The sequence below is a fragment of the Oncorhynchus clarkii genome, chromosome 20 (genome assembly GCF_045791955.1).
Source record: "Oncorhynchus clarkii lewisi isolate Uvic-CL-2024 chromosome 20, UVic_Ocla_1.0, whole genome shotgun sequence".
In the NCBI taxonomy this organism is placed as follows: Eukaryota; Metazoa; Chordata; class Actinopteri; order Salmoniformes; family Salmonidae; genus Oncorhynchus; species Oncorhynchus clarkii.
The window spans coordinates 33,255,538-33,268,221 of NC_092166.1; the positions used below are offsets into that span (position 1 = coordinate 33,255,538).

At 44.3% G+C, this 12,684-nt stretch overlaps 1 protein-coding gene across 5 annotated transcripts in view; it reads left to right on the plus strand.

Moving 5' to 3' along the window:
• Positions 1 to 12,684, plus strand: part of LOC139376266 (capping protein, Arp2/3 and myosin-I linker protein 3-like) — a 43,613-nt gene that overhangs the window by 10,795 nt on the left and 20,134 nt on the right. For all 5 annotated transcript variants that reach the window (XM_071118613.1, XM_071118614.1, XM_071118615.1 and 2 more), the window contains exons 3-7: positions 11,053 to 11,103; positions 11,260 to 11,319; positions 11,459 to 11,580; positions 12,086 to 12,180; positions 12,463 to 12,533. In XM_071118613.1, coding sequence (XP_070974714.1) covers positions 11,053 to 11,103; positions 11,260 to 11,319; positions 11,459 to 11,580; positions 12,086 to 12,180; positions 12,463 to 12,533 — 399 coding nt within the window. The remainder of the gene's footprint in view (positions 1 to 11,052; positions 11,104 to 11,259; positions 11,320 to 11,458; positions 11,581 to 12,085; positions 12,181 to 12,462; positions 12,534 to 12,684) is intronic.

A 12,684-nucleotide genomic window follows, 5' to 3' on the forward strand; every position in this document is an offset into this window, starting at 1 on the left:
ACTCGCATTAACATCTGCTAAACATGTGTATGTGACAAATAAAATTTGATTCGATTTGATTCAATCAATAAATCAATCAAATGTATTTATAAAGACCTTTTTACATCAGCCGATGTCACAAAGTGCTGTACAGAAACCCAGCCTAAAACCCCAAACAGCAAGCAATGCAGATGTAGAAGCACAGTGGCTAGGAAAAACTCCCTGCAAAGCCACGCAGTCGTGGGTGAACAGGTAGTACAGTAGAGGGCTGAAGACACACCTTTGGTGGGCCCCTCCGTGTAATACCATTTATTGTACAGATACCCTGAGAACAAGGTTCAGGGAAGTTAAGACCATCAAGCCCAGCTAGCTAGCTATTTGCCAGCTTTAGGTAGCTAGCTAGGTAATGATAGCTGTCAAGGCATGGAACGTATATTCTGTAGATATTAAGTAAGTTAACTAGCTAGCTAACCTCGTTGCAGTGTTGGAGTAGGGAACTACATATAGTTCAACTTGTAATTTAACAACATTTTGCAATAGCTTGGTGATAGTTGAACTAAATTCAAATCTAGGTAGTGTTTTCAGTCCTTAATGACTTTTTTTTGCCATGTAGTTGTGGTGTAGTGGTGCCATGTAGTGGTGTCAGACCTGCCTAATTCTAACTTGAAACAGTTTTTGTGTTTAAATTAAACATTCTGTTATCAGATGACCCCAAAGGGATCGATTCTTGCAATGTATAGGCTATGGCATTTATAATTTTTCACAAAGTAGTTTGTTTGTAGTGAACACATTTTTTTGAAGTAACTTTATTTAAGTCAACTATGTTTTTTGAACGGGTAGCTTTAGTGTAGCATAATCAACATTTTACTGCAGTGTCAACACAAATTGTTGACACATTCGAGGTCGTCGTTATTTTGAGTGCATTGCGTAGATGGGCAGATCTTGACGTGATGCCAAAATTCCTGGGATAAATAAATAAGAGCACCAATGCATCCCATCCAAAAGTGAGAATGTTCTTCAACCGTGAAACCCTTGCAAAGTTACATGGTGAAATAACCATTATTCAACCAATAGGCTCAAAATTAGGTAAACACGGGCCTCCCGTGTGGCGCAGTGGTTGGTGTACTGCAGCGCTAGCTGTGCCATCAGAGACTCTGGGTTCGCGCCCAGGCTCTGTCGTGGCCGGCCGCGACCGGGAGGTCCGTGGGGCGACGCACAATTGGCCTGGCGTCGTCCGGGTTGGGGAGGGCTTGGCCGGTAGGGATGTCCTTGTCTCATCACGCACCAGCAACTCCTGTGGCGGGCCGGGTGCAGTGTGCACTAACCAAGGTTGCCAGGTGCACGGTGTTTCCTCCGACTATGGTGCGGCTGGCTTCTGGGTTGGATGCGTGCTGTGTTGGGAAGCAGTGGCTTGGTTGGGTTGTGTATCGGAGGATGCATGACTTTCGACCTTCGTCTCTCCCGAGCCCGTACGGATACTTTGGGGAGAAAAAGGGGTAAAATTGAATAAATAAATAATATACATATATATTAAAAAAAATAGGTAAACACTGAATGAATATCTCACAATTTTTCTATTTATGAATGTGTAAAAAAAAAGTAATTTCCCAATTGCCCTGCCCTGCCCTGGCCTGCCCTGCCCTGCCCTGGCCTGCCCTGCCCTGCCCTGCTCTGGCCTGCCCTGCCCTGCCCTGCCCTGGCCTGCCCTGCCCTGCCCTGCCCTGCCCTGGCCTGCCCTGCCCTGCCCTGCCCTGCTCTGCCCTCCTTTTTATTTTATTAGTATTTTTTTAGGGGTAAGATCAACTTTAATTTTGAAGAAGCAAGCACCAGTTAGCCTGGAGCTAGCCTCGAGCTAGGCTCATCTCCCGGTTAGCCGAAGAGGTCCATCAGCCAATTCTTGAGCTACAATACCTCTTTTGCCAATTGGCCTGGACCCTTTACTGCCAACACGGATCCCCGCCGATCCATCACGACTGGTCTGCCGACATAACCGTACAATGTGGTTTCAACAGGCTCTTCCGTTGCGGCGTCCCCAGAGGCCCTTCTGCTAGCCTGCTACCCCGGCCCGCTAGCTGTCTGAATCACCGTGGCTCAAGCTCGCCTAGCTACTCACTGGACCCTATGATTACTCAGCTACACATGCCTCTCCCTAATGTCAATATGCCTTGTCTATTGCTCTTTTGGTTAGTGATTATTGTCTTATTTCACTGTAGAGCCTCCAGCCCTGCTCAATATGCTTTAGCTAGCACTTTTGTTCCACCCCCCACACATGCGGTGGCCTCACCTGACTTAAATGGTGCCTCTAGAGACAAAACGTATCTCATTGTCATTCAATGCCTAGGTTTACCTCCATTGTACTCACATCCTACCATACCCTTGTCTGTACATTATTCCTTGAATCTATTCTTCCGCGCCCAGAAATCTGCTCCTTTTACTCTCTGTTCCGTACACACTAGACGACTAATTCTTATAGCCTTTAGTCATACCCTTATCCTACTCCTTTTATTTATTTATTTTTATTTCACCTTTATATTTCACCTTTATTTAACCAGGTAGGCCAGTTGAGAACAAGTTCTCATTTAGAACTGCGACCTGGCCAAGATAAAGCAAAGCAGTGTAACAAAAACAACAACACAGAGTTACACAAACAAACGTACAGTCAATAACACAATAGAAAGATCTATGTACAGTGTGTGCAAATGTAGGAGAGTAGGGAGGTAAGGCAATAAATAGGCCATAGAGGATAAATAATTACAGTTTAGCATTAACACTGGAGTGACAGATGTGCAGATGATGATGTGCAAGTGGAGATACTGGGGTGCAAAATAGCAAGAGGATAAGTAACAACATAGGGATGATGTAGTTGGGTGGGCTATTTACAGACTGGCTGTGTACAGGTACAGTGATCGGTAAGCTGCTCTGACAGCTGATGCTTAAAGTTAGAGAGGTGACCTGTATGCTATATATAAGGTGACCTGTATGCTAGATATAAGACAAAAAATGTGTTGGCTTTGGGGACGAGCACGTGTTGGCTTTGGATACCTGCTGGAGCCCGTGATACGGGTGGGTGTTGCTATGGTGACCAGTGAGCTGAAATAAGATGAAGCTTTACCTAGCAAAGACTTTTAGATGACCTGGAGCCAGTGGATTTGCCGACAAATATGTAGTGAGGGCCAGCCAACGAGAGCATACAGGTCACAGTGGTGGGTAGTATATGGGGCTTTGGTGACAAAATGGATGGCACTGTGTTAGACTACATCCAGTTTGCTGAGTAGAGTGTTGGAGGCAATTTTGTAAATGACATCGCCAAAGTCAAGGATCGGTAGGATAGTCAGTTTTACGTGGGTATGTTTGGCAGTATGAGTGAAGGAGGCTTTGTTGCGAAATAGGAAGCCGGTTCTAGAATAAATTCTGGATTGGAGATGCTTAATGTGAGTCTGGAAGGAGAGTTTACAGTCTAACCAGACACCTAGGTATTTGTAGATGACCACATATTCTAAGTCAGAACCGTCTAGAGTAGTAATGCTAGTCGGGCGGGAGGGTGCGGGCAGCAATCGGTTGAAGAGCATGCACTTAGTTTTAATAGCATTTAAAAGCATTTGGAGGCCACGGAAGGAGTGTTGTATGGCATTGAAGCTTGTTTGGAGGTTTGTTTCCAAAGCACAGTGTCCAAAGAAGGGCCAGATGTATACAGAATGGTGTCGACTACGTAGAGTTGGATCAGAGAATCTCCAGCAGCAACAATTTTGGTGGATCATTTTAGAAAGAGAGGGTCCAGATTGTCTAACCCAGCTGATTTGTAGGGATCCAGATTTTGCAGCTCTTTCAGAACATCAGCTGTCTGGATTTGGTTGAAGGAGAAGCGGTGGAAAGCATGGCCAGCCGTAGAAAAATGCTTATTGAAATTATTGATTATCGTAGATTTATCGGTGGTGACAGTGTTTCCTATCCTCAGTGCAGTGGGCAGCTGGGAGGAGGTGCTCTTATTCTCCATGAACTATACAGTGTTCCAAAAGGCACAGACCTGGATAGTATGACAGAACCCTGCAGGCTATCTCTGCAGCAGATTGAAACTCCGCCCCCTTTGGCAGCTCTATCTTGTCTGAAAATATTATAGTTAGGGATGGACATTTCTGGATTTTTGGTGTCCTTCCTACGCCAGGATTCAGACAAGGCTAGGACATCCAGGTTGGCGGAGTGTGCTAAAGCAGTGAATAAAACAAACTTAGGGAGGAGGCTTCTAATTTTAACACGCATGAAACCAAGGCTTTTACAGTTACAGAAGTCAACAAATGCGAGCGCCTGGGGAATGGGAGTGGTGCCTGGGTTAACCTCTACATTTGCACACACTGTACGTAGATTTTTCTATTGTGTTATTGACTGTATGTTTGTTTAAATGTGTAAATGTGTAAATCTGTGTTGTTGTTTTTGTTACACTGCTTTGCTTTATCTTGGCCAGGTCGCAGTTGTAAATGAGAACTTGTTCTCACCTGTCTATAAAAGGTCCCTCAGTTGACAGTGCATGTCAGAGCAAAAACCAAGCCATGAGGTCAAAGGAATTATCCGGAAAGCTCCGAGACTGGATTGTATAGTGGCACCGATCTTGGGAAGGGTGCCCAAATGTCTGCCGCATTGAAGGTCCCCAAGAACACAGTGACCATTCTTAAATAGAAGAAGTTTAGAACCATCAAGACTCTTCCTAGAGCTGGTCAATCGGAGGAGAAGGGCTTCTGTCAGGGAGGTGACCAAGAACCCGATGGTCACTCTGACAGAGCTCCAGAGTTCCCCCAGAAGGACAACTGTCTCTGCAGCACTCCACCAATCTGGCCTTTATGGTAGAGTGGTCAGATGGAAGCCACTCCTCAGTAAAACGCACATGACAGCCCACTTGGAGTTTTCTTAAATACACCTAAAGGTCTCTCAGACCATGAGAAACAAAATTCTCTGGTCTGATGAAACCAAGATTGAGCTATTTGGCCTGAATGCCAAGCGTCACATCTGGAGGAAATCAGTTCCATCCCTATGTTGAAGCATGGTGGTGGCAGCATCATGCTGTGGGGATGTCTTTCATCGGCAGGGACTGGGAGACTAGTCAGGATCGAGGAAAAGATTCACAGAGCTGTCACGTTCTGACCTTAAGACTGTTGTTATGTCTTTGTTTTAGTATGGTCAGGGCGTGAGTTGGGTGGGTTGTCTATGTTAGTTTTTCTATGATTTTCTATTTTTGTGTTTGGCCTGGTATGGTTCTCAATCAGAGGCAGCTATCAATTGTTGTCCCTGATTGAGAACCATATTTAGGGAGCCTGTTTTCTATTGTGTTTCGTGGGTGATTGTTTTCTGTTTTCTGTTGTGTGTCTGCATCAGCCAGAACTGTTTTCGGTCGTTTCTCTTTGGTATTTTTGTTATTTCCGTGTTCATTTTAATAAATATGGACACATACCACGCTGCACCTTGGTCCTCACCTTCTTCCACCATCGACGACCGTTACAGGAGCAAAGTACAGAGAGATCCTAATTATATATATATTTTTTTACTTTATACCACTTTTTACCACTTTTTTCTCCCCAATTTCGTGATATCCAATTGTTCCATCGCTGCAACTCCCGTACGGACTCAGAAGAGGCAAAGGTCGGGAGCCATGCGTCCTCTGAAACGCAATCCTGCCAATCCACTCAGCTTCTTGACACACTTCCCACTTAACCCGGAAGCCAGCCGCACCAATGTATCGGGGGAAACCGTACAGCTAGCAACTGAAGTCAGCGTGCATGCACCCGGCTTCCACAAGGAGTCGATAGAGCGTGATGGGACAAGGACATCCCAGCCAGCCAAACCCACCCCCCTGACCCGGACGATGCTGGGCCAATTTTGCGCCGTCTCATGGGTTTCTTGGTCATGGCCGGCTTCGACACAGCCCGGAATCGAAACTGGATCTGTAGTGGCGCCTGACCACTGTGTCACTCGGGAGGCCCCACAGAGAGATCTAGATGAAAACCTGCTCCAGAGCGCTCAGGACCTCAGACTGGGGTGAAGGTTCACCTTCCAATAGGACAATGACCCTAAGCACACAGCCATTACAACGCAGGAGTGACTTCGGGACAAGTCTCTGAATGTCCTTGAGGGGCCCAGCCAGAGCCCGGACTTGAACCCGATTGAACATCTCTGGAGAGATGGGAAAATAGCTGTGCAGCGACGCTCTCCATCTAACCTGACAGAGCTTGAGAGGATCTGCAGAGAAGAATGGGAGAAACTCCCCAAATACAGGTGTGCCAAGCTTGTAGCGTCATACCCAAGACTTGATGCTGCCAAAGGTGCTTCAACAAAGTACTGAGTAAAGGGTCGAAATACTTATGTAAATGTGATATTTCTATTTGTCTATGTCTAAAAAACTATTTTTGCTTTGTCATTATGGTGTATTGTGTGTAGATTGATGAGAAAACAAATATTTGATCCATTTTAGAATAAAGGCTGTAAGGTGACAAAATGTGGAAAAAGTCAAGGGGTCTGAATACTTTCGGAATGCACTGTATGGGCAGTACTAAAACAAGCGACCTAATTCTCCTCCCTGCCGTCCTTAGCTACTGTTGTTTTCCACGTCAAATGCACCGTTCAATGATTTAACAAGAAATTAATACAAATGATTTAAACCCTCCGTCTTTTGTCATAGCGCTCAGTAGCTTTCATGTATTTTAAACCAAAGCTGTCATGGTTCCACCTGTCACCCGAGGGACTGGGTAGAGGGCAGAGACCGAGGGACCGGGTAGAGGGCAGAGACCGGGCAGAGACCGTCCTAGAGACTGTAATGACCCTGGTGCTTTCTGTTACTAATTATGTTTTCTTTATAGAGAGATGCGTTTTCTGTCAGCCTTTGTAGAGACTTGATTTCGTCGCCATGTGTGTTTGTCTCCTGAGTGAGTTATCGAATCATAGTGTTTGTTGTTTCCCCAAGTTTTACTTTGTGTCCACTGGTTTGACTTTTGACCAGAAAGGTGTTTACGTTTTTCCTTTCCATTGGTTCCTGACCTGATTCTCTTCTCTGCTCCTGGGTCCTACCTCACCATGTCACAAAAGCCTGACCTGGGCCGGGGCATCACATTGGCTAACACTTATACGGTGGTTTGTGCAGGCTGACAAATGGTGCGTTTGGATGCTATCGGAAAACTTGAACATTTGATGTAAAAATGTATCACTAGCCACTTTAAACAATGCCACTCAATATAATGTTTACATACCCTACATTACTCATCTCATATGTACAGTATATACTGTACCCTATACCATCTACTGCATCTTGCCATCTTTATGTAATACATGTATCACTACATTACCCATCTCGTATGTATATACTGTACTTGTTACCATATACTGCATTTTGTCTATGCCGTTCTGTACTATCACTCATTCATATATTTGTATGTACATATTCTTCATCCCTTTACACTTGTGTGTATAAGGTAGTTGTTGTGGAATTGTTAGGTTAGATTACTCGTTGGTTATTACTGCATTGTCGGAACTAGAAGCACAAGCATTCCGCTACACTCGCATTAACATCTGCTAACCATGTGTATGTGACAAATACAATTTGATTTGATTTGTAACACGCATTCGTGGTTACGCCTCTGTAATTACGGACTGAAGTTACCACCAGTTGCATTTTGTTAGTACAGTGTAACCATAAATAATTACAATTAATTACAATACTTGGTACAGTGTAATTACATATGTAATTACACTGTAATGAGGACCCCTTTAAAATGAATTGTTCCCAAGATGTGTTTTAAAGGTGCTTGGTTAAAATCACCTGCGACAACAAAGACTGCTTCTGGGTGAGATACGGCTTATTCGTAATAAAGTCGCACTTGAAAATGCTAAGTGCATCGGCAGATGCTTTTTTTGTTGCCCTTTCGCGTCTCTTTATACACAGAAGATCCCCGCTAAACACACAATCTCTGTGACCGCCGATAAACTTCAGAATGAAGTGGACCACAAATAGAAAGTTACCAATGTCTTTGCAATTGGAGGATACAAAGATGCTTCAAATGAAAACCGAGATGAATGCATTAACAGATAAATACAGTCAGTATAGTCTACATGTCTATTGTATTTCAACCATATTGACATCAATTTCATCTTCATTTAATTGAGCTCCATTTTGCTAGTTCTATTCGTTAAAGTGCCTGTACGCCTAGGTTGGCCTCGTCTCCCAGAGGCAGTGATGTGAAGCGTTGCAGGTCTCGTTTGAAGTGCAGACCCAGAGCTTGATAGCTTATGATTAATATAAGCCAAACCATCCCCCTCCCTCCCGGCCTGCCTACCCACACTCCCTCCCCACAGACCCACTCTGGCTCTGCCTGGCTCTTTGAACTGTGAGTGTTTGACTCTGTGCCATCATGGCTGGAAAGGCACCTCTGCAGCCCCCATCACAGACACTCCCGTCTCTAAAGATTCTCTTTAAGACTCGACTCCTCTGCCTCTTTAAGATTCTCCCTGTATGTCTCAGACGGCCAGGTTAAAGTCCCCCTATCTCATCACCCAGGTATCACATTGACTGTCTGATCCGGCTCGGCCAAAGTCATCTCCCCTCAGATATTAGGATTCTGATTGGTCATCTCAGAGCAGCTTGGAGAACCGTCTACTGTTTATGTATGAGGAGTCTGATGAGATTTCACAGACAATGGGGAAAAGTTCAATCAGTCTCTTCAAGGTCAGTCTCTTCAACCTCTCTTCAAGGTTGTGATTGGACAGTTCAATCAGTCAAGTGTATTTATAAAGTACTTTTTACATTAGCAGATGTCGCAAAGTGCTTGTACAGAAACCCAGCCTAAAACCCCAAAGAGCAAGCAATGCACATGTAGAAGCACGGTGGCTAGGAAAAACTCCCTAGAAAGGCAGGAACCTAGGAAGAAACCTAGAAAGGATCCAGGTTCTGATGGGTGGCCAGTCCTCTTCTGGCTGTGCCGGGTGGAGATTATAAGAGTACATGGCCATTAAGGCCAGATTGTTCTTCAAGACGTTTCAAACGTTGGTGGATGACCTGCAGGGTTAAATAATAATCACAGGGGTTTATAGAGGGTGCAACAGGTCAGCACCTCAGGAGTTAAGTTGGCTTGGCTTTTCAAAGTCAGTTGGCTTTTCATAGCCGAGCATTCAGAGGTCGAGACAGCAGGTGAGATAGAGAGAGAGAGGGAGGGAGGAGTGGGAGAGAGAGGGTCAAAAACAGCGGTTTCAGAACAAGGTAGCACGTCTGGTGAACTGGTCATGGTTCCATAGCCGCAGGCTCAGACACCTGTCTCTGATTAGGTCTGCCAAACAAAGTTTACAGTTCGGCACACAGTACCTTGAATGTACTAAACAAGTGGGAGTATTACAGTACCAGCCACCAGTCAAAAATACAAATACAAATGTATGTAAAAAAAAGGTGTATTTAAAAAAATAAAAAAATTCTAGATCTATTGCTTTCTCCAATGTTTGTATTCAATTCCAATATCCAACATGTTAACCTTGATTTTGATTGGCACTTATTTTTGAACAAACATACTCTTAACCAAAATCAGAAATCCATTGATTGGTATTAATAATAATATCTGAATAGATGTCTAATTATATTTGAAGATGCAAACCCCATGTCAGGCTGTTCAACCTCTCACTCAATCAAATCAAAGCCCACCATAAGACCTACATTATTGATGCCTGTGTTTACGCGCCTATCTTTTGTGTCTGATGACAAAAGCTTTGCATCGCTGTCTCCTCTCTCTCTCTCTCTCTCTCTCTCTCTCTCTTTCTCTCTCTCTCTCTCTCTCTCTCTCTCTCTCTCTCTCTCTCTCTCTCTCTCTCTCTCTCTCTCTCTCTCTCTCTCTCACTCCAAGCCTCTCAGCTATCATAAAAAGTGTTCTCTCCACTGCTGTTCTCTGATAAGGTTTATATAACTGAGTTTTCCAACATGTCAGGGTATTCTGATGTGAATAACAATCTCTGTAATAGGGGCTCTCAAAAGGCCTTGTTTCAAAGGAGGTTTCTTGAGGCTGCCTGTCTTTCCTCTGTCATACCGCAGGGTCAACTCCCTGGCTGCCGGGCTTTCCTGGCAGTCTCATCTGATACAGCTTGATCCACTGTCGACGTGCTAACTTAGCTAAGAATAGCGTGGAGAGATGTCCAATATGAGGACTTTATTCATGGGAAATCTGTTGTCTCCATCTCTCCCTCTATCGCTGTCCTTCTCCTTAGCCTCTCTGTTTCTTTCTCTCTGTCTCTCTCTCTCTCTCTCTCTCTCTGCCCCACGGTGGGTTGCCATTAACGATTCAGCACAGAGAGGCCTTGAGGAATTGAAAGTGACAGAGCAGAAACAGAAAAGAAACCTCCAAGCGAATAAGAAAGGCAAGAGTGACGGGGAGGAGAGAGTAGAGAAGAGGGGGGCGTGGGCGGCGGGGGTAGGGAGGGAGGGTACAATGCACAGAGAGGTGGATGGTGAGATGGGAGGCTTAAAAAGATAGTTTGTTGGAATAAAGAACAGATTTACATAGAGAAAGAAATGGAAGGATGGCAGGGGGTGAGAGAGGAGAGGTGTTAAAGAAAAGGAGAACCGACTGGAATTTGGTTAAGATTTGGGAAGGCGAGGGCAAAGAATAGACTTAAGGATGGAGGGATGCAGGGTGTGTGTAATAAAGGCGTGGACGGGGTATGCTAATTAGGACGTTTGAATTATGAATGCGATTAATTACTTCTGCAGACTCGACGTTGAATATATGCCCACTTTCCCTCTTGCCAACCACTTAATGGTAATCCCCTGATCTGGATAAAACTGGATTTTTGTTGTGCTTTTTCTCCTGTTTCCCCCTGCGTCTCCTCAACTCCTAACTCCTAAATCAATTCAAGCTGTGACACATTGACACTAGAATCGATTGGAAATAACTACCTTAAGTAACGAAATGTCAGCATCACAATGTCTCAAAAATGCTAGGAAGTAACATCTATTCAAGACTGAGTAATGTGATGTTTGAGTAAACAGATATGGTGGTTGGTGCCCTATATTGGTATTTCCTTCTGTCTGACAGCAAAATTCATCTTTTCACTTTTTAGGTTCTGGCAACATGGCGAATGTATCTATTTGTTGTCAAAGTCCCCGCCAAGGTATTTCACAATTTAAAAAAAGTAATAATAGACTAATAGTGTTGTTTTTGATGATGATGAGTATGAGGATGATTCTGAAGATTATTATCATCTTTTTTTAGTAAAGGGATAACTTGGTCATATCAATTACAATGCACAATATCAACATCATTTCAGGTGGAGGTTACTTTCAACTTCCTGGAAATTCGAGCAATGAACACTTATCCAGATCATCAGGTGAGAGACTGTTTTATTCCCACAACCACAACCATCTGCCTCGTTTTCTCAGTGTTTATCGGGCAACTCTCAACTCTCTGAAATGATCGTTTCCATTTAGCCCTGTTTAATCTCAGTGATGTCAACTCACACCTTTCAGGTTGTCATAGACACAGACAAATCGACCCACTCCTTGAGACTGCAGTCACAAGACGACCTTGATCACATGATGAACCATATCAACTTTGCCCTCTCACGAATATTCAATAACTCCATGTATGCGTAAGTCTCGCTTGTGGAATCACCTACTGCTACGAACCGTGCTATGTAGTCTGTAAGAAGGGAGAGAGCCTGGCTGCAGACTGTAACATCATCAGGATTGACTCTGCACTGGGTATTGATCATTGAGACTCATCTACAGTACATAATATACCAAAATATCTGTTTTCCATCGGATCATTTAACAGGATACAGAGAGAATGCAGTTAAAGGCACTACAGAAGGTTAAAGTAAAGAGTAGTTAGGGCTATTGAGCTAAAGTAAGGATTAGGGTCAGAGGTGAAGTCAGACAGGTTCAGAGATTTAAGCAGGGTAGTAGTAGTATTGGGTTTACTACACAACTTGATTAAGGACACAGTGTGTTTAATGTAGCAGTAAAGGCATGTCACCAACATGTGTAGTATGCAGCATACTGTATCCATATGGCTTGTTCACCGACTGAGATGTTAATATCTTTCTACTTATTTCTCGTTCCTCCTTCTCTGCCTCCCTTTCCCATCTCTCGCAGTCCGACCATCTGCCGAGCAGAGGGGGACGTCTCTGATGGAGTCCTCCAGTTTTCACCGGACTCCGAATCATCTGTAGAGACTCAGAGAACCTGTGGTGAACCGCCTACTCACTCCCTCTCAAAACTCACACTCGTTGTCGAGTCGGTGACACAATTTTGAATTCACCCGGAGCATATGTTATTGTGTTTAGAACCAACTATTCTATGACTGTATGTGATCAGGGATCATTTTTAATATCTCTAGCTCAAGTTCTTTCATGCTCTTGTCTTTCATCTCAACTCAATATGAACTCCCCCCCCCCTGCTCTGTTTCTCTTTCTTCTCTTGCCCTCTCTCCTCATCCTCTCTCTCTCTCTCTCTCTTTCTGTTGCTCTCAGGCGGTTTCTCTGAGACCTACGCAGCTCTGTGCGACTACAACGGCATCGGCTGTAAGGAGGAAGTGCAGTGGGTAAGAAAACCACATGAATTACATCAACCGACTGTAGTGCTCAATCAATGGAGTTGATACCGTCATATTTGTAACCTGATTCTATTCTATCGCTCACTCTCCCCTCCCTCTCTCTCTCCCCTCCCTCCCACCCTCCCAACTTCCCCTCTCT